The 22,035-nt window shown below is 41.4% G+C and overlaps 1 protein-coding gene across 2 annotated transcripts in view; it reads left to right on the forward strand.

The window, feature by feature from the left end:
• LOC139336030 (lissencephaly-1 homolog) overlaps positions 1–22,035 on the forward strand; it is a 37,290-nt gene that overhangs the window by 3,124 nt on the left and 12,131 nt on the right. For both annotated transcript variants that reach the window (XM_070969880.1, XM_070969881.1), the window contains exons 2-5: positions 4,483–4,796; positions 15,885–15,969; positions 18,550–18,624; positions 18,923–19,129. In XM_070969880.1, coding sequence (XP_070825981.1) covers positions 4,765–4,796; positions 15,885–15,969; positions 18,550–18,624; positions 18,923–19,129 — 399 coding nt within the window. In that variant the 5' untranslated portion in view covers positions 4,483–4,764. The remainder of the gene's footprint in view (positions 1–4,482; positions 4,797–15,884; positions 15,970–18,549; positions 18,625–18,922; positions 19,130–22,035) is intronic.

The following is a 22,035-nucleotide window of genomic DNA, read 5'->3' on the forward strand; positions in this document are numbered from 1 at the left end:
CTTCATGGAGCTGGGCTGTGATCTTTTAATCAGGCCTTGTCCATCAGGTAACACAAGTGTTAATGGATTGGCAATTTGATTGGCAGCATGCAGTTGTTGGTATGAGAGATGAGTGTTTTTTCCATCTGTTGACAATAGTGGTAGGAGGATAGAACAGCCAGGGCTGTTGAAACTGGTTTTTGGTGTCCGACAGAATGACGTACATCTGCTGCTGTATTTTGTTAATAATGCCCCTTTTATTAGCCACTGGAGGAAGAGTTCACTAGCTGTGTAATTTGGTAATGTTGGCTGATTGTTACCAACCCGCATAGCTGACAGGCACCTTGTGGGTTGTAAAGGCTGCAGATTGAAAGCTGAGCCAGATGTTCACTCAGTTTCATCATCAGTTAGTGATAAAGCTCTTTGGATGAATTCTGTCTGAGTGCTTTACCAAGAACAACCATTCACTGAAACTGGAGCTGATTTACAGAATAAGAAGACATTCAGTAAATGATCCCAGTTCAGGCCGTTTCAGTTATCTGTTTTGTTTTGTATGTTCTCGTTTTGTTTTATTTTGTTGCTTCTTCTTGTTTTTTATAAGAATATATACAATTAGTGATGAACTGGTTTCTACACAGGTCAATGACAGAGCTGCACCTGCTTTAGTGCTTGACATTGTAAATTATCCACGTTTCTCCAATTGATACAGCACAGTGATGTACTCTTGATTGGTTCATTACTATGTGTGTAGCTCTCGTTTAATAGATATCTTATGCAAAATGATCTTTTGGTTTTAATACTCTTCTTGTCACTGCTGAAACTGTAATGTTAAACTACTGACAAAGAATAATCTTATTCCACATTTCAGTACAGTAAATGATCTCCACTCATCTGCTTGTATCAGTTGTGCAGTGGTCAGATCACGTGACTGCTTTTGCTTTTGTTTTGGTTAACAAGTTTATGATATGTCAATGGGACAGCCAAATGATAAAACCACCAAATAAACAGAAAATCTCATTGCTGTTGACCAAGTCTGAGCTGAATAATCCCCCAGTGGTGATTAAGAAACAGATCTTTGATTCTGACTGAAAGTTCAGTTTGGGTTCTCGCTGCTTAAAAGTCCTGGAAACTGCTGTCAGTGGAATAGTTTTACATCATCATCAACATGGTAACAAACAAGCAATGTTATGTTTTTAAAAACCCACATCACAAACGTTACGAGATGAATCTGAGTCAAAGAAGAAAAAATCTGAAGCAACTACTGCACAGCAATAGTTAATTCTTCACCCTAATTCAAAATACTGTGTCAATCACTGTACAGAAGACTTTGATCTCCCTGTTGTATTAACCTGGAGTGTTTGTATTATGTGTGAAAATGCAGATAATGCTTTGATGTCCACACGGTAGAATCATTGTCCTGAAACACACATCGAACCACCCTTTGCTATTAATTTCAAAGCAATTTTGCAGTCGGGGTGATACTGAAGCATTTTGAGGACACATGTGATACGAAGGTGAAGTCATTGACAGAAAATGAAGTTGCCCCAGATTCCAGCTGTTTGAGAAGAGGCTTTTGAAAGAGGATGGTGACATAATGACGCGAGCAGAAGTCTGTGACAGTGAGGTGATAACTGTCAGAATTGCTGGGATGGTATGTTTTGTGATGAACTGCACCAGCACTGAGACTCAACTTTAGACTGGTTTTTTATTTTCCTCCTCCTGCACTACATACCACGGCTGCGTGTTGCCTTGTTCAGAATGTTGTGCACCTACCTCATCTTGTACACATACCTCTTCTGTCATGGGCAGAAACTTCTGTCATGTAATGCAGTAGAGCAGTGAACAGGAGATCAGGCGCGGTCCTCAATTTTTAACCCACAGTGTTTGCAGTGTGCTGTCCTGAAGACTTGTAGTAGCTCTTGGGCTTTCCACTGTAAGGAACACCAGACACTGCTAGCTGGGTCACAACAGTACTGGGCTCCTTGCACACTGCTGACAGCACTGCTTCACCAAGACCATCCTCTTTGTAGTGGCAGGTGGTGTGATGCAGAGCTGTACTTTGTACTGCTGTCTGATAATGCATGTTCCATTTTGACCAGATAACTAATTTGCTTGGATATTTACAATCCTCAGAAACAGTCAGCTTCAGTGTTGTCACATTTACCATAAATTGATTTTTGAGATATTGTCTCAAAGTGCTGTAGTAGTTAACAGCTCTTTTGGACCAACCTCTTTGATGGGTTAGCTGGCAAATTGCTCTGTATTCTAACAGGGTTTTCCATGTATTTAGTGACTTGGTGTGATCTGAGTCTTTTGACTCAAATCTTGTGTCATCATTTTAAAAATTTTCAGTCCATATGCTTGGTATGGATTTTGTGCTCAGGGAGTAATACAGTGGGTGTGGTTCATTACAGTGTTGACTTGGCACTTGGTTGTTGCATTCTGAAAAAGACAGACAGACTGTTTCCCATTATTCATTAAAAGTGGGGTTTTCACTAAGGCTGACAGCTGTTTCCCACTCTAAACTATTGTTATTATATTGGCCTTTATAAATCCACTATCGGTCGACCGCTAATTTTAACAACAGATGACCTGTTAGGACTCATCAGGAAATTAAGCATCATCTCTCAAAGCAGTCAGTGCCATGACTGTAATGGGCCCGTCATTGTGCAGTTTGAGCTGCTACACAAAGACAAGAGAATCAATGGGAGGAAGGCACATAACCATTATTAACCGTCATGGAGCAGATATATGGATGCACTGTGGCTCTACTCCATTCCCCCCTCCACAAGACACAACCACATTTTGTGCTGAAGCAATTAGCCTGATTACATGATTGTGCAAACATTTTGCTCAATACAGATGCCGCAAATGAGATTTGCAGAGTGGGGAGTCTCGCACATTAATGGATACACACGGTGATGACAGCTGCCAACAGCAGAGAGGGAGGTATCAATATATAGTAGATGACCTCGTTTCACACACTACCGCAGTTGTACAGGTTGATGTGGCGGGGGCTTGCCTTATAATGCATGTTTTGCATGTTGAGTTTTAGCAGGAGCCATTTTTAGCTTCAGTGCAAGTGTCGAATTGTGTTGTTGTACTGCTGTGACCCTGAACCACGGCAGAGTTGTTGGGCAAGAGCCAGAACCTCCCTGTGCGGCGTAATCCTCACACGGTCAGAGGTAAGCAGACATTTTGACTGCTATCAGGTGATGACATCATGGTCCAGAGGTTAGCTGTTGGCTGCGTTTGGTTGCTTTCTATTCAGCAGTTTTTCTACAATGTCAAGGTGTCCAATTAGCAAATAAGTAAGCAAATAACACAGTTTAACTTTAGAAATTTGGCAGAATGGTGTCCAGGTAGGTCAGTCTTCTTCACGCATCATGTTTGACTATACATATTAGGTCCCTGTGCTGCTGCACTCCTTTTCTGAAAACAAAAGCAGGAGTAAAAAGGAAGAATTTCCCTTGTGGTAATGTCACTCCTACATCAACAGCTGAAATGAGGAATATGTGAATCTTCCTTCATTGCAGCTTCCTGGGTTGTTTCCAGTCCTCATGCCTACTCTAGACGCATCAGTGTTTCCTTCACTGCTCCTTTGCCATGCAGCAAACCTCATGTCTGACACACAGTGTCTCCTGTACATGGTTCTGGACATCTGTGCCTTGTTGTGGTTTTGTCCATTTGTTGCAGGTTTCTAGGAGGAGGTAAATTGGCTTTGTTTGTTCCTTTGTTTACTGGTCTGGCAAAGATTTAGTCAGGCTAGTCCCAGTAGACTAAAAGGCTTATTGTGGCTCCCAGTTGGTATTCTAGTGGGTACCTGCTTTTGGTAAAGTGCTTTTCAAGACTTGACAGTAAATTATTTTTCACACTAACACTAATAAGTGTTTTGGTGGCACAAACAGTCATAGTGCTTTCAGCTTGCTATCAGTCAGGCCAGCCAGCTCTTGAAGAGGTATCATAATGAGGCGATAGGGTTGGTGAGTTTGACAAGAGCACTGCCGTTGCTCGAGTCCGCTCGGCTGTGTCCTGTTTTTTTTTCTTTTCTGTTGGCAACCTGGGAGTACGTTGCTTGGAGAATGTGGGTCAGCTCTTGTATGTTCATGGAGAAAGGAATTTGCTGCAAGAGCAAACCAGACTGGTGACGTGACAGACAAATTATAAAGGTACATAGGAGTGGAGTTAAAAAGCAAATAGAAGAGTGAGTTATGGAAAGGAGCCTGTTTTTCTGAAAAGTCTGATAAACAGGTTTCTACTGTCAAAGCTTTGCTATGGGAGTTATGTTCTCTTTCTGGTAGAAAATAACTAAGTACATATTTTATATTTTTTATTTTTTGCATTGTTGACACATCCTTCGGCCATTTTACTTGCGTCTAAACTGGTGCAGACGTTGACGCAGTATTCCTCTGGCCTATAAACATTTTCATCCCCACCCACTTGTCATGTTATCTGTCATGCATACCTAATGTTGACTTTCCCCTCTCTCCCTCTCCTCTCCAGATGCAGTGTAGACTTGGCTGGTGACTGGTCTGAAGGCTCTCACTTCTCTTGTCCCTGGAGTCAGGCAGCTGGGGGGCAGATTCCTGCGTTCCCCTTCTCTCAGTCTGAGTCTTTTTGTCTGGACAAAACCAACTGCCTGCCATTGGAGTACACAGCTCATCCTCGCCCGTGTTGCTTGGATCAGCACAGCTCATCTCCTGACTGAGGAGAGCGCAGCAGCTGCACAAGATTCACCTTCTACCAACTGATCCCTCCCGGCCCCGCCCACACTACCCCGTCACCATGGTGCTGTCACAACGGCAACGAGATGAGCTGTAAGTTGCAAACACACCTTTCATAATGTAGCTGAGATGAAGATGTCAGATTTTAGATATATGGATTTATACACTGTGGTTGAAATGTTGCACGTCTGTTGCATCATGGGATGAGACATGTTTCATTTCACCTTCATGCTACATTCACTTTTATATAGTCAGACGCACACACTGGCGCTTGCACAGCTGCCCAGTGCAACTACACTCTTCTGATGTTGCTGTGCAGCTTTGAAGGAATGAACGTGGTTTTCTCAAAGGCACTTTGAAGGTGTTTTTCCAAGGAGGGGAGAACATTATACATGTCAGGGCTGCAACCAAGAGTTATTTTTTTCAGCAATCTGCTGAGTATTTTCTTTATTAATTAAATAATTTTTTGAGCTACACGATGTCAGGAAATGATGAAACATGCCCAGCACAATTTCCTAAAATCTAAAATAATATTATCAAATTGTTTATTTTGTCTGACCAAACATCCAAAATCTTGTAAGTTATTCAGTTTTCTATCACATAAGACTCACAGCAAATCCTCACAAATGAGAACCTCACACCCTGGAAAGTTTTGCATTTGTTCTTGAAAATGATGATGATGATCATGATGATGCAACAACTTTGAAAATAGCTGCTGATTTATTTTCTAAAACAGACTGTCAGCTGACTAGAAAGCCGAAGATATCAGAAGTCAGTTTTATGTAAGAAATCAAAAATGTTGGTTAAAACAACAGTTCAGGCTACATGTATGTTGCCCCTTAATCAGAGATAAAAACATTGGCTACTGAATAATGCCTTGATTTAAATATTTCAGGTGGAATTTTATACCATTGTGTTAGATAGCAGACAGTGGAGAGATAAGGGAACTACGTACAGCCCCTGCCGGGTACAAACTTCTGCTTCATTGTCTGCTTCTGCTTGCTTACATTTCTGTTGATACGTTGTGAATCGGCATGTTATTCTGACTCATCTCATTGGATGTGAGGGTCAAAGGAGCTAAAGCTGAATCAGATGTTTTTTGAAGCTGCCCAGTGACATGGTTGCCAATTATAGTGTCAGATAGTAAATACTACTGTAAATACAGTAGCTTAATGTGGGCCTGTTCCAGTGAGCCGTATTTGTATACCTATGCCCAAGCAAAAGAGACTATTCTCCGAACCACTGATGTTTTGTCAATTGTTTCGAAAACCTAAAAAGTAACACCACCTATTTGAATTGTCCTTCTTATGACACTACAGTGTTTGTGTCCAGGCAAGGTTGTGTATTGATTACTAGAATCAGTTTAAAGGTGGAAATGTTGTTTTTTCTCATTGGTAGCCCTCAGGAAGAATCAATGACTGGTTAAAGGTTCCTGAGTTCCCCTGAGGTCTTGTAGGACAAATGCACTGATCCTCCACCTACACTACCCACTCATGAAAATGTTAAGTATTCACAATTTGCCCCATGTGGCCTTAGTAAAAGCTTAAAATGTCACCTTTGTCCAAAAAATGAATGCAATGAGGAACAAAAATAGGGCTCCAAAGTGTGGTACCAAGCTGTATGCCCTCACTGTCTGCACACTGTTAGTTAGTACTGTCGCTGATTCCTTAGAGAAACTATGTGTCCAAAATGTCTGAAATCTGCCCACAAATTGTCTGGCACCGGCACAGAAATGGCATACAGACAAAGAAATATCTGCACATGTGCGTTTAGTGTATTTTAAGCAAGTGGGAAAAGTGAGAGATAATGGGGGAGCTGTAATTTGGCCCTGCTGAGTCTGTGGGTTTGGTAATTAACCCCTGAGGCAGAGGATAAAAAGTTAAGGCAGCTCGATGGCAGATACAAGGTCATGAGAAAGAGATGAGATGAGATGAGATGATGTTTCTGAGCTTTAGTCTGTAAGAATTCCTCTTCACTTAAGAAGTAACGGCATAGAGAGATATTTGGCCCTGAGTTGAAAGGAGATGAGGACCCTTTTGTTTGGAGCAGAAATGAATAATCAATTGATTGGTCGAAAAAAGTCAGTCACCAACTCTTCTGATAGTTTAATTTCAATTATTTTTCAAACAAATATGTGAAATATTATTATATACACTATTGTGTATATATAACATTATATATAAATACAGCTTCTTAAATGTAAAGATTTGCTGCTTTTCTTTGTCACTTATGATAGTAAATGAAGAGTCCCTTGGTTTTGAAGTGTTGGTTGGACAACAGAAGATATTTAAACCTGTCACTTTGTGCTCTGGGAAATTATGATGAGTATTTTTTACAATATTTTGACATTTTACAGACTAAATGATTAATCCCACCTCCCCACCCCCCCAATCTTGCACTCTCGTCAGTAAGAAATGCAGCAGCGTTCACATGACAAGGCTCTTAACTTTCCCAACTACGTTTCTGTGTTTTTAGAATCAGCACTGTGGGAGGGGTCTGTTGGTATGGAGAGATCTATTGGAATGCTAATCTTTCGAGCTATTTGCTATTCAGAGGAAGCTGCCAAGGTCCCCCCACCCCCCATCCCTCTTTTCTCCTCTGTTGCACAAGTCTCTGGCCCTGTAGCTTACAGGAAACTGGTGCGGGACCATCACACCATTTGAGTTCCATTCAAGCATCTGTTGTATTCTTCCCATTGGAGATGTCGCTTGGCTCAGTTGGCACTCTCATTGAGTTTGTCGGCTATGAAGTGGCCCCAAGATCTTATTTCCTAACTGGCAGCCTCATTTTGCGAAGCCTACTTGGAAACCCAGCGGCTGTTTTTGAGTCAGGCATAATAGCAGAGAGGGGGAAATGGGAGCAGTGACCGGTTGACTGTCTGCTATTCACAGTAATTTTTCATTGGGCCCCCTCCTTTCTTTGTCACAGCCTTGTTTACCATCAGGCTGCAAACAAAATGATTTTGTTCCCATTGCATTCAGGCCTCCTCTTCCATGTTTTTAAGCAAATTACTGCAGGGAAACTGTCAAATCTGCACTAACTTGTTGTGTGTTCCATCAGAGTGACTCTTTTGGGTTTTTTTTACATGACAAATTTTACAAATTTACAAAAGAATGAAAATAGTAAACAAGAGAGGGCTTGTTGTTTTTTATCTTTCCAGTTGACATTGACCTGCTCTTTGACATAGGCCGCAAAGACAGCAAAACAGTTTTATTGCGCTGGTGTGGAAGAACATGTTCTAAAAAGAGAAATAATCTTTGTCCCCTAAACTGGTGCTATTGTGTCAGCACTGCAGTCAGATGCTGTGATTGCGTAGCATCTTCACAAGAACTGTATTTTTATGAGCATAGCCAATGAAAAGCACATTTGTGTTTCTTTCCAGGGTCAGGGGACTCGTTCCTGCTGGCGGGTAGTAAAAATAGATAAAGAACACAAACTATCTGCTCCCCTGAAAGACCTGGAGGCACCCATGTGCAGATGTGCCTTTGCTTTTCAACTCTGTTTTTGTTTTACAAAGTAAATCCTCTCATCCTTCTCCATGTCTTGGGCTACAAGATGGTTCATGTGATTTTTGTACTTTTTCCTTCACCCTTTGGCTGTAATTGTGGTGACATAACGGATCAAATGCAGAGACTTCTGCCAATAAGAAGACATAAAGGTGACTTGAACGAGATACAATAAAAGACTGCGGTATAGAAGGCACTCAGTCAAAGCCATGGCATGAGGAATATAATGTTTATTTAAATGTTTAATGTTTAATCCTGAAACTCAAGCAAGCAGATATTATGTGTATCATCTTTATTTGAATGATATGCTGTTTACATGGACATTTACCAGTCCTCCAATATTCCTATGATCGTGCACATGTTAATTGGTACATTTATCTAAAGCTCTACCTCCTTCTTCTGTCTTTTGGCCTTTGTACGTCCACCTGTGCAATGTGATGGTTCTGTAACTGGGAATGTAGTGTTAACATGTCGTGATTGAAATATAGCTGTGCAAGCAAAATCAGACATTGATATTATAATTGTGTCCTTTCAAATCAGTCGGCCAATTTCACTTGTGCGTACCTTTCTCCCCAACATAGGATTAATGAAGTTATATCTCATCTTGAAACCATGATTGCGTGGTCAGTTTTGAGTGTCAGTGAACAGATTTAAGGATTAAAGGTTAAAGATTACACCTTTTTCATTATTTGCACTGATTGCATCGATTATTCCCTGGGTGGGTCCAGAGACACAGTGTTTCAAATAATTATTATGAATCTGGTAGCGCTTTAATGGTTTTGTGTGACAGGAGCCTCCGGATTGGGGTTGCACACACACTTGTTGGTGGCACACACAGACACTGTTCCTGAGCCTCACTATTGGAGCTCAGTGTACTGAACATGGCCGGGTGCATCTGCAGGGGGTCCATCAGCAATACGGATCTGATTTTGCCTCGGGACTGACAAACAGATGGATTGGCATGGTAACAGTCTCTGTGGTCTTGACCCATCATCCCATGTCAATCATGCACTGACACCAGTGTAAAATGGACTTTGTTTAAGGAAGACGACCAGTCTACAGGATGAACAAACTTGAATCCACTGCACATTTGAGTCTCCGGTGGTGGCCTGATCAGAGTGATCTGACTTGACTCATCCTGATTCATGATCATGGTTCATGATTTAAGAAAGTACATTTGACTCTTTCAAGCTCTAGCTTCAGCTCAACCAACAAAGCTCCAGCATGAACATGTCACAGAAAATATGTGCATGCTACACACACACCCACTATAGAAAAAGACTGTGACTTCTTTCCATAATTTGGTGTGAAGCCCAGATACCTAGCATTTCAGCTTAATGCTGCTTTTTGTTCTGCAACTATACTGCACACTGTCACCTTCTTTGTGGTTGTGTTAAGTCTGAATTCGATAAAAAGACAGCCTTTGTGAGAGGGAGTTCCTCCTTTTGAAGCCTTCCTCTGGCTTGAGCACTGCGGTGCTCATAACTTATTGGACAGACAGCTGCTTTTTTCTCTGCACAGTCTACTTGTTTCACATTTGAAATTAGCAACATTATGATAATCGGCACTGTAAGAGGCTTTGAGATGATTGAGATTTGGGAATCAGCTAAGACATATAAACTTTTATAGATCAAGCAAATGCTCTGTCATTTTCCCTCTGAATCATGTGGTGGATTAGCTCTGTGGTTAATCTATGTATAGATTGCTTTTGAGTGATATGCTTCATATCTCCAGTAACCAGCAGCTTGAGCTCTTCTTCATCAGTCAAGCAAGAGAAATGGTTGATTGGTAACATTTTTCATGGAGATCCATAACACTGTTAAGTAACCCTGTCATATGATTTTTGTGGAATGTTTCTGCTAACAAGTTCCCCTTGAGAAGTTATCAGCTGTTCAGTACTCAGCTGTTAAGACGGAAGAATAAGCTTAACTTTTCAGCTCCCTATGGGCCTCCTCCTTCTCTTTACACAACTTATGCTTAGCTAAACATGTCTCTTGTGACTTGGACACATCGCACCTTTCAGGAGAAGTAGTAGATTAGACTCTATAAATGTTTGTGTAGAGTTTTTTTTTTTTTTTTACCTATCTGACTGTCTGGGACATTTGACATAAGGCTTGAGGTACCCGGTAATAAGGTACCAGGTTTTTGTTTCCTACTGTTAATGTATTACTGATATGGTTCTTTCAGATGTCAAGCTTGAAAAATGCTCACCTTAGTGGTTTCTAGACTTTCCATCAACTCCAAACAAATTAGTGTCTTAGGTAAATTGCCAGTCATACCAATTATACAAAAGATTGCCTGATTGTTAGGTCTTAAAAGGAAAAATTGAAGGAATGACATGGGAGTGTTGCACCTGTTCACACATGAAGGAAACATTAAAAAAAAATCTGGAAAGTACCTGTAGATGTAGTTCTGTTTTAGTCCTGATGGGAACTCCCACACTTGTCAAGTTAGCGCAGTCTTTAACTTGAAGTTGGGGAGGGGTAAGAGAAACATGAAATTCACCATTAAGACTTTATTTTTCTTTGTCAGTACTTCCATGTGTAGATCCTGGCCTTGTTGCTTGAATATGTGTACTAAGGCCAGTGCTATGTGGTGATGTAACCACTGCCTCTGCTGTCATCCACTGATGTTTGCTCAATGGTCATCATCTCAGAGAACAGCCACTGGGTACAACCTTTGTAAGCTTTATGAAACAGTCAGGACCACCAGAAAATTGTCAGCCTCATGACAAGGTGGTTGTGCATTGGTTTTCAAGCAGTTCATGTCTATGGATGTGGACAGTGGGCTCATAGAGAACAAAAACTGTCAGTTTATTATTATTGTTTTTATTTATTTTTACATTCCTCCTGTATTTGCGATTGTGAGAGACAGGAAAGTCAAGAAAGACATGCAGCAGCAAAGGGCCTTGGGCTCAAATCCAAGCCACTGCCTTAAGACATGATACATGGTACATAGTCTACTAGGTGAGCTACCCGGGCGGCCAGGAAGGTGAATTTTATATGTACGGAGGGACCTTTCACAGTGTAGACTTCAGCTTCTTTTTATTAAACATTCAACTACAGGTTCGAAAGATTCAACAAGTTCATACATAGTCCCGTCTATGAGTCGTGTCAGGGCTTTGTAAGTCGAAAACTCTGTAATGATTGGCCATTTAACTGTATGAGTGTTCTATGAGATTCAGACCAAGGCAAAGACAATGCAGCTGTGATTGACATTTGTTATTATTTTTCACATTTTTTAGTCAAGATAGTTGACTAATGAAAAATATGCATTGATACTGTTAGTTGTTAGTGGCTGGTACTGACACTTGTGTTGAGCAAGCTACTTAGTAAACGTGGTGAGCTAGGCTACATATAGCTACATAAAGCCTCACTACACTGAAGCTACCCCCAGAGAAATGTAGCAAGCTTAGCTACATCATCATGACCTAAGTATTTTCCTACATTGAAGCTATTTTTTGTGTACATCAGAGTTTGGAATCTTTTTGTGTTCTTGCAGCCAACAGCTGAGAAATTACCATGCATTGCTCATAATGTTACTTCCACATCTTCGTGTAACTGGAGTCAGTGTTATAGCGAGGATTCTGTGACTCTGGTTCTATGAGTACAGCAAAATCCTTGTCGTGGCATCCGGTAACAGTCGATGGTGATGAAAACGGCGTATCGCCCACCCCTACCATTAAGCCACTATTGCAGAAAACCGTTCTTTGAACTTGCAGTATTATTCTCGTAATACTCAACTGTGCTGTTGGTCATACCAACAAAGCACAAACATGAGTTAATGTTGGATCATAATCCAATAATCATTGAAACAGAACGGCCCAGCCACCACTAGGCACAGTTTATCCTGTTTTTGCACTACATGAGATGTGCTTGACATATTATGCAGCACACTTCACAGATTAACAAAGTTGAATGTTTTAGATACTTAAAATGGTCACGTTGGTATTATGTACACAAAATGTAGCGAAATCTAGGAAAAGCTGGCGGTTTTTAGGAAGTGTTTCTCATCTCTAAATTTATGTGAAAGTGAATGATCATGTAGCAGGAATTGGGAGGAAGTGATGTCACTGGCAGACATGCTGGATGGCTGACTCACCTCTCTTCTCAGAAGGATGAGGTCATCCATCTCTCCCTCATTTCATCCCCGTCGCTGTTTGTGTCACTGGCTGCTCTTTCCGTTTCCCTCTGTTAAAGGTTTATAGTCTGTGAGAGAGCGGCTCTGTATCAGGTCTGACTGACCACAACATGGATATAACCCATGGGAGACACTCTAATCTTTACTGAATGACACAAGATTGCTTGCACTTTTAAAAAGGCACTACTGTTGTAGATTTTGAATAATGGCTCAGACAGTTTTCAGTCATGATGTCTTCAGAGAAAGCCTGTCGATCTCACTGAAAGAGACCAAGTTTAGCGTTACAGTATGGGCTTTAAAGGGTTTCTATTGTTCTTTCCCCTGTACTATCTGTCCTCTCTGTCCACGTACTCGCCCTGCCCTCTTTATCACTATCTCCCCATCACGTCATCTGGCTGTGGGCTGCTAGTAACCATGGAAACCAGCCGGTTTGCTCTCCTTCTGTCGACATTAGTACACATCTTTTCCCCTGTTTTCTTCACCTTTCCCCACAGTGTTTGGGGTTTTGACGTGTTCAAATCTGCCTGTTAGCATGTGGTTTGTTTTTATGTATTGTTTTTGCCACATATGGGGTGAGTGGGGGTTCAGGAGAGCAGTGGGAACTTTGTCTTCATGTCATAGCTGAGGCACTTTGACAGCTGTCTACTCTGACAGTATTGTACGCTGCTGCTTAGCTATGCTTTTAAGTGCATATATTTGACAGTATGCATTGAAAACAGAAACGGGAGGTGTCGATTTAGTGTGCGCTCTGTTCTCGCAACATGCAAAAACACTCAAAACACATTGAATATGATTCATGATTACTAGCTCATTCCCTGGAGCTACAAAAATTGACTGCTCCACCGTGTGGTTTGCATACAGCACCATGCAACATAGAAAGTGAAGTATACACCTTATATCAAAGACTTTTCTCTGCTATCATGTGCTCTCTTTACCAACATTAGAATAATATTACTGTGTCCTATTGCTGTTCCTTCATTGTTCATGCAGATGTTTCAAGAGTGTTTTCTCCATTTCTCTTTTTTTGGTCTCTGTCTCACTCTCTCCTTTGTGGTTACAGGCTATTCTCAACCCTACTGTAATAAATGCATATTACATTGTTATGAACTACCTGTTTCTTGCAGTGATATGAGACGAAGAGGAGACTAAAATGGAGTTCAATAATTTCCAGTTTGCTTGCATTTTCCATAGAGCTACACATTATTTGTCAAATTGCAGCAAAGTGATTTGATTTTGTTTAAGACTTGGCTAATGCAGAACCATCCCATAATTTCAGACAATTGTTTTTGAATTGGCACCCCAGAGTGTGGTCTTCCTGGTATTCCCATCCTCTGAATCAGACTGTAAAAGCTGGTGTGACATGGAGGCAGTGGGTTTGGTGGAAGCACACCTTCTCACACTCAACTGACACACCCACACCACACCACATCAAAGCTCCCTCTGTGCCTCAGCTCCCCTCACCTGCAGCTTCACTCAACTGCTTATACACTTTCTCAGACATGCTAGCACACCCCCGCCCTCTCCTCTAGTTTTCTAGACTTATGGCAGGCAGGCTGTCAGAGGAGTAGATCACCTCCTGCTAACCTTGAGCTGTAATAAGGCCTGCTCCTGTTGTCATGGGGATTCAGGTGGGCAGAGGCAGACGAGGGTTTCAGTGCTCAACACTGACCGAGAGGGCGCAGGGGGCACAGACTGGGCCGACAGATTGTACCCCCCACCCCTTTCATATTGGCACCTCAAAGCCTTGCCTGCCTGACAGCTTGTCTAGCTTCTCCTGGCATTAATGGTGGGGTTTGCTATGTGCAAACACAGGAGGGCTGGAAGAAAAATAGCATTTTATTAGACATTCATGAATTCAATGTCTTTTTTGTGTCTTTATAAAGTCTGTTTTTGCCATGTCTGGTGTGTAATAGTAATACTGAGAGCATAACTAGAAAAGAAAGAAGAAAAACAAATCCAAAACCAACCCTGTGTTCACATGAGTTACATGGTTAAGATTTTTTTTTCATGAAGGGGTATTCCAGTGTTTTATTGCTGCATGTTGATGAAGCTGAGGGAATCACAAGAGATGGATTAAAAAAAAAAGTAAGAAGACATTTATATAGCTGTCTTCACAGACCAAACACTTCTCCCTCCCTGTGAACAGTGTAAAAGAATTCAGTTTCCTTTTTAAGGGTGATTTTAAATTAGCATTTTTATTTAATACAGTATAATCACATATTGTGTCTTGAAACATGCAGAACAAAAATTCATAAAGTTTGAGGCTCACCTGGGGAATTTCAGTAGTGTGTCTTCTGTTGAATATTAGCTAAACCATGCTAATCAGGTTAGCACAGCCTGAAGAGTTTGGCTGGTATTGCAAACACAAATGAGTAGCAAGAGAATGAACATGTGTTTGGCAGCAGTATTGAAAAACTGCCCAGCCCTGAATCAAAGCATTGCTTTCTTCTACTTAGAATATAATTACAAGATTGTATGAGCTAAGTGGAACATTTTGGATAAAAAAGGAAGTAAAATAAATTACTTTACAGCACCCTCATGAGAATGTAATTAGATGGAGAATAAAAGCTTGAACCATTGAGACTAACTGACTTGAAGCTCATTAATAACTGGTGGTATATTGAACTGCTGCTGAGGCGATAGTCATAAACCAAACCTCTGTGTGTGTGTGTGTGTGTGTGTGTGTGTGTGTGTGTGTGTGTGTGTGTGTGTGTGTGTGTGTGTGTGTGTGTGTGTGTGTGTGTGTGTGTGAATATCTGGTAGCTGCGTGTGTGTTGTAAGTGTATGGGTGGCCTCCTTTCTCCTCACTTTCAGCTCTGCCTGTGTAGTCTATTGTCTGTCTATCTGGACATCTCTCCTCACATATTTGAAATAGTAAGACGGCTACGTCACCTTTGCTACCATCCTCACCACCTTTGTGACAGCTCCCTTTAAGGTCTGTTTGGTGTCTTTGAATATCGACTTGTGCTGTCTAAAATTTATGGGTGAAAAGGAGATTAACCTGGAGTAAAAGTAAAGTGTCCAAATGCTTCTCCGTGACTTGTCTGTCTTCTGTTTTTATATGGAGGTGATGGTGGGATGCACACTGACTCTCGTTTTCCCCATATCTACACCATGGGGAGTCATCCCTTCCCATTATTTGCCCACAGCAACAAGAGCTCATTATAGAAGCCAGACAGATGTGTTCTCGATTTGTGTCAAATGGGCGGAGAGGGTTTTGTGTGTATGTGAGAGAGTACGAGACTGTCTGTGTGTATTGTTAGAGGTAGTTCTAAGTGTTAGACTGCATTTATGCATGGCAAGCATTTTTATTATATAGAGAAGAATGTAGAAGCGTGATAACACAGTCTGAATGTGTGAAAAGCTTGTAAAATGTACATCTTTGTCTGACGTTTCCTGAACATGCTTATTTTCTCTCTTTGTTTTACAGCGGTGAATACAACTCCATTAATCGTGTTGTGTCCCGTGGCACTTTAACAACTATCTTGTCTGCTAATCAGGAGAACTAATTACTGGTCCTCTTTGTCTGTTTCAGAAATCGAGCGATAGCCGATTATCTACGTTCCAATGGATATGAAGAGGCATATTCCACTTTCAAGAAGGAGGCGGAATTAGATAATGTGAGTAGATTAAGGGTGGACACATACATCCGCACAGCCAATCAGACCAATTTACACAAACAATATGCCTTGATTTCCACGTTGTTTGTCATTTTAGTCAACATGTTCACAAGTGTGACTGGGAGCACCTGCAACCAATTACATTGATCTGTCTAATTAGGGGTCTGTGCTACATGCTCATGATAACTAATCTTGAGAAAAGGCTCTACTCACTTAGAAATGTTGTTTGTGAGATATATATACTGTTTTTAATCTCACATTCATTACATTTTACCTGCTGATAAATCTGTATTGCTAAAGCTATAGTGAGCTAGTAGCACAAAAATGGCAAAAAAAAGTGCAGCCAAAATTTCCCAATACCAACATGCCCTGAAAATGTCGAGAAAGGAAATATCCTTATACCTGTTGTTAGCTATTTTATTGAGTTGCCCATTTGTGAAATGTTCCCAGCAACTTTAACCTCCCATTGGTAAGCAGTTGTGCAGTGTATATGTCAAGGGCTTTAAGTCCTGTGCTCACCTTCACTCACTCAGATCGAAGTCAGCACTTAAACCTCATAGACGTTGTAGTATTTCTAATGTTCTGTCGTAGAGAGTCAAAATGTGGATGAAAATGTTCTGTTGTCTGTGACCCTGTGAAATCAACCTTACGTATTTTAACAAATCTTGGTCCTAAAAAGTTGATTCCTTCGAATGTTTCAGGAGCTCCAGTGTTCATGTTAACTCACAGTCCTGCTCGTAGTGTTATTCCTGATTCATCTTCTTTTCATCTCACTCTTTTCTTTTTTCCCCTCTGCCTCTCTGGAGCACCTCTTCTCTCACCTTGCGTTCACATGACACCCCACCCCCTTCTCCTCTGTGCCTTTATTCGCTCGCCTTCCAGACGTTTTCTCTGTGGCAGCCCTATGGAAGCAGACTGAATAATAGATGAATGGCACGTAGGGATAGGTGCACCCTGTTGGGTATTACCGCTCAGTCACACACACAACTTGGCAGCATCATGCTAAACAAACCAGCAAAGTATTTTTAGTACAATTTCCCTCAGGCCAGAATGTTTGACTTACCATGGCATTTTTTAATGCCTGTTAAATGTGGTCAGATTTTATTCGGAGTGAATTTCATGTTTTTAACCTCAGCGCTTTGTGGCTACTCGAGTAACAGTTTAAGGTTAATGCTATTCAAGATGGTGTGCAGTAGCACGTTTTCGAGTAGGAATAATTAACAAGGCTCATGCTTTAGTTTTTCTGTTGGCTCATTTAAAAAATGTATATACCTGCATGTACATACAAACACACATGCATGGATACTACCCACTGTCAAGAGACTGGCAGGCTGCAGTGAAGTCTGGCACTGTGTGTGCGTGCATGTGCATTGGTGTGTATGTGTGTTTGTGTGTGTGTATCTGTGTTGGTGTAATGGGCAGAGTCTCCAGGCAGATGGCAGATTAGATGATGGCAGACTTGTCCATACTGGCTCCCCTGCTCTCCCTCCATGTTTTCTTTCTCCTCCATTTCTCTACAGTGCCTCAGTTCACGTCTTTGTCTTTGTCTTTGTCTTTGTACACATCACACTGTTAGTCTGATGAGAATCACCTCTTGCCATTGAGACATGTTAAATACAGCTGATTGTGATGCCTGCAACTCTCCACACCTCGAGGATGTCTGCTTTTGTTTCCAGTTGAGGCTGAGGAGCTCACTGTGAAATTGGAAAGCAAAGCTAATTTTCTCCCTCACTGACACTCGTTGCTGTCTGTCAATGTGGTTTTTTGATGCTTTGATAGTTAGTAACAGCCTCAAGGCATCGTCACACACAGTGGCACCAAAATGGTTTGTGTTAGGTGTATAGAATAATATTAACAAAACAAAGCTTCACTCTGAGTTTTTCTCTTTTATTGAGAGCTGAAACCGCTAATGATTACAGAAAAGCCTCTGGGTGATGGTGTCGAATTTTCCATGGACTGAATGATTAACTCCATTAATAAATAATAATTCTTAGGTTAATTGATCATAAAAATAATCATTATTTGCTGCCCCAGTTTTATTTTTAGTCTGTATGAAATGACAGAAAACATCCCACCACTCTATGTTGTTCCCTTTTTGGCAGTAAGAAACAGACTGTATGTGCCATGAAGTCTGTTATGTAAAAGGTAGTGGCCAGCTCGTGGTATTAGCCTGCAGGTGGAATCAGGCTGCCGTCTGCCAGCACTGCCACAAGTTAACTTCCACCGCTGCCTCCAGTACCGGGTGTGTGGCTGTAAGCTGCCTAAGCCTTTCTTGTCTGCAGGAGATTAGCCTGTGTGAGAAGGATTAAGACTAGGGTGTGTGTTTATATGTGTGTAGTATGTATGTGTTTGTGTGTGTGTTGTACAGTAGGTTGGCAGTGTCTGGTAGTCACTGTTGGCCTGTGAGGGGTGTGTAAATAATTCCCTGTTCTTTCTTACTATAGCCAAAGACCTCAGCATGCTACCCCAGCTGGCCCCCCTCCCACAGGCCTCACAGATTATGCTGAGCCCATGACTTTGATTGGCTTTCTTCGCATGTTTGCCTGATACCCTTTTTTTGTGTTCCTCTTTTCTCCACAGAATGAAGAGTTGGATAAGAAGTACGCCGGCCTTTTGGAAAAGAAATGGACCTCAGTCATCAGATTACAAAAGAAGGTTTGTGGGTTTTTTCCTCCTCAAAGAATGCTTGTGGGGATTGAAGTCTTGTGAAAGGTTCATGACATTACTGCTGAATCCACTGGTAACACTGAAAGGAACAAGTAAAAAAGCATCGATTCAACTCTTAATATGTTAATCATTTGTTTAAATCACAGACTCGAGCAAACTTGCCACAATTAAAAGGCTGTTTTATGAATCATATCTATTCCCTCTTTGTTGTAATTGTCTAGATGTGTGTATATTTCTACATACTTAACTTTCTGCCTCTATATCATCAACTTGTACCTGTGGACAGGTGATGGAACTTGAATCCAAACTGAATGAAGCTAAGGAGGAGATCACACTGGGTGGGCCCGTAAGTCAGAAACGTGACCCCAAAGAGTGGATCCCACGCCCACCAGAGAGGTATGCGCTGAGTGGCCACCGCAGTCCAGTCACCCGCGTCATCTTCCACCCAGTCTTCAGTGTCATGGTGTCAGCTTCGGAGGACGCAACAATAAAGGTCAGCCCTGCTGGATGGTGGGATTGATGGTTTGACAACAGATTTGTTGCAGAGCTCACCTTACACCTCTTGGCTATACAGCTGTTTTTCAGGCTTAAACCATATTCTGCTCAGAGTGTAGGTCAAATAAAAGCTGTGGTTTCACTAATTCATTTGTCATCTTTGGGCTGAAGGTGTGCACATTATCAAAATTGCTGCTGAGGTCTCTAATGAAAACCTGCAGGTCTGCGTTTCCCCCTTTGCACATGATCGGATCACTCTGATCTGTTGCGTGCATCTATTGATGTTTGTTCCCAGTTCAACACAACCATGTCTTGTATATGCTGTATGTACGTACACCTCAGCACATGTCGAGCCTTTCCAAGCCACAGTAGCTTTTATCAGTCTTATGATGACCATGAGACATTGCACTTATCCAGGCATGAAAAGCCAGTATGCTTATCTGGCTTCTTTTGGAAGAGACTAATTTATAATTCACTAAAAGTACTGTCAGCTAACATGTTGTCAGACATAACCGATGAGATGAGAACAGTGTTGCAGAGCTGGCTCTAGAATGAGGCTGTTCATTAACCAATGTAAACTGAGAGTATAGATGATTATGATAAGTCTCTCTTACACATCTGGTAGACTGGATTGAAGATAAGAGCAGATGAGTTAAAACTTAATTGATTGCACATCATGGAAATGAAGTTGTTACAGCCAGCAAAGTATGAAACGATAGGCAAAAGCGGTGGCATCGAAGGATCAAGATAAAAAGTCAACTATGTTTATGTACAGATTATAAAAACCTATTTTTATGTGATGGATGCATAGATGAGTTTTCAAAAAAGTTAGCAGGCAAACTGACTTAAAGGCCTTTCTTTCAGTTTCCCCTCTCATCTTTTCCTTTAATCTCCATTTCTCTAGGATGAACTGACCACCTTCTTCCTCTGTTACGTCTCTTCTCTATTAATTCAATGTGTGCTGCCATTTCTTCCAGGAGATATAAACAAAACAGCTGTGCTGAAGGTCCAGTTGTTATAGTAGCAACTGAACTATAAATATAATACTGTCAGCCCACACCTTGTCACGTGACTCTTTAATTTAAGTATAAATAGAGCATACAGGAGTCACACAAGATAAGATGCTGTACAGTATATCTTAAGTGTTAACCATAATAACTTGTTTTAAACAAAAATACAATTTAAATATAACCTAATAGTGGCTGAGAAACAATTTGCTCAAACCATTATTCAGTGCATGATGCCCTCCAGCTGCACACACCCAGCTTGCGCAGATAGCACAGCTGTGGATCTGTATGGGTATTATTTGACTATGCTAATGTTTTCATTGAAGATGTTTGGACTGAAGCAGAAAAAAATACTTGATAAAGATTTATCTGTCATGTGATTCTGGAGCTTCCTCAGTTCTTTTTACATGTTTGCATAAGATTCAGGTTTTTATTATTATTATTTTATTTTTTTTTTTTAATGTAGTGCCAGCTTGGTAGCAGCTCTACTGCACACAGCTTTTGCTCAGTCTGTGGAATGGTGCTCCTTTCTCTTCCTTTCCTTTTCCATTTATTATGCCTCCCCTCTAGACACGCCCTGGATTACATTCTCTCTATTGTCTATGTATCCCTGGATTCCATATATAAACTCCACGGTCTGTCTCTGGGCTATTTTTGCAGTAGCAGCCCTCCCTTGCCTCACTGCACAATGCCAATACTCTGTTGAGCTGTTTGTTCTGCATATTTTATTCATGAGACAATAAGAGACACATGTACATCTCCTCAGCTACACCCACACAGTAGGGATTCCTCTCTCCGTTTTGGCATCTTCTTCCTTTTCCTTCCCCACCCGTCACTCCCACTGCAGCCTCACCTCCCAGCACCCTGCCTCATTTATCTTTCACTTAAAGCATCAGCAGCCCCACCATGACTGCCCACCATCCCTCAGGAGGAAATCTAAAATTCAGCCCTGCTTTCTTGCACCTTCTCTTCTGGCCGCCTCGTCTCTCAGTGGCCTGGCCTCGCTCCCCCTGTGTCCTACTTTTCTCCTCCTGAACAGCTCTGTTAAATTTTTAACTGGGTAGTAGACCTTGTGCTCTTTATTCTCTGTCACTAACTGAGAGACGCATCGGCTTTCCACTTCATAGCAGTGAGCCTGCCTAGCCTGATGATCAGATTGAGCTGCTACTTCCTATAATTTCAGTCATTCAGCCTGACACTGTGCTTATGTTAGCACATTTCTTGTTGAGAGGAGAGGTACTTTTGTTTTGTTTTGCTCAAATCAGTTAGTATTGAGTGACATTTCCGTCCTGTCAATGTAATTTACATGTAACGCAGAGGTTGCAGGTGTAGCTAAGATCTACCTGGAAAGAGTTTTTAAACCAGTGGTGGGGAAACTGACAACGTTTCATCCGGCCTGCAGGGCAAATCATAAATACAAAAAAGCAATTACTTTTCTTCAGCAATAAAGAAAATAACATAAAATAGTAAATAGGATTTGTGAAGGAAAGTCTTGTTGTTGCTGCAGAGCTGCTAGGTTGTTTGAAATAATTCATAGAGATGAAGAAAAGCCTGATATGGAAACTCAGTGATAGCAGGTGTCTGTGTGCTTTGGCTTTCATGGTGGACATTACCAAGAACCTCTCAGAGCTGAATGTCAAGCTCCCGTAGGTTCTCAGCTCTCAAATGTGAAATCATTTTAGGCAAGGCCGCTCTACAATTGCTTCAACCCCTCACCCCCAGTGAGCACCCCCATCATCCTGTTGCTTATACATGATAAGCTTCTCACGTGCTGCCCAATCACCAGTGACAAAGTTGCGGTATGTGTTGCCCCTGGCTCCTTTCTCGACCATTCTCCGGTCCTCCTCCACCTCTCTCTTTCCTCATCCTCTCTCTTCTGCCACTGTGGCAGATCTTT

The sequence above is a fragment of the Chaetodon trifascialis genome, chromosome 9, assembly GCF_039877785.1.
Source record: "Chaetodon trifascialis isolate fChaTrf1 chromosome 9, fChaTrf1.hap1, whole genome shotgun sequence".
Taxonomy (NCBI): Eukaryota; Metazoa; Chordata; class Actinopteri; order Chaetodontiformes; family Chaetodontidae; genus Chaetodon; species Chaetodon trifascialis.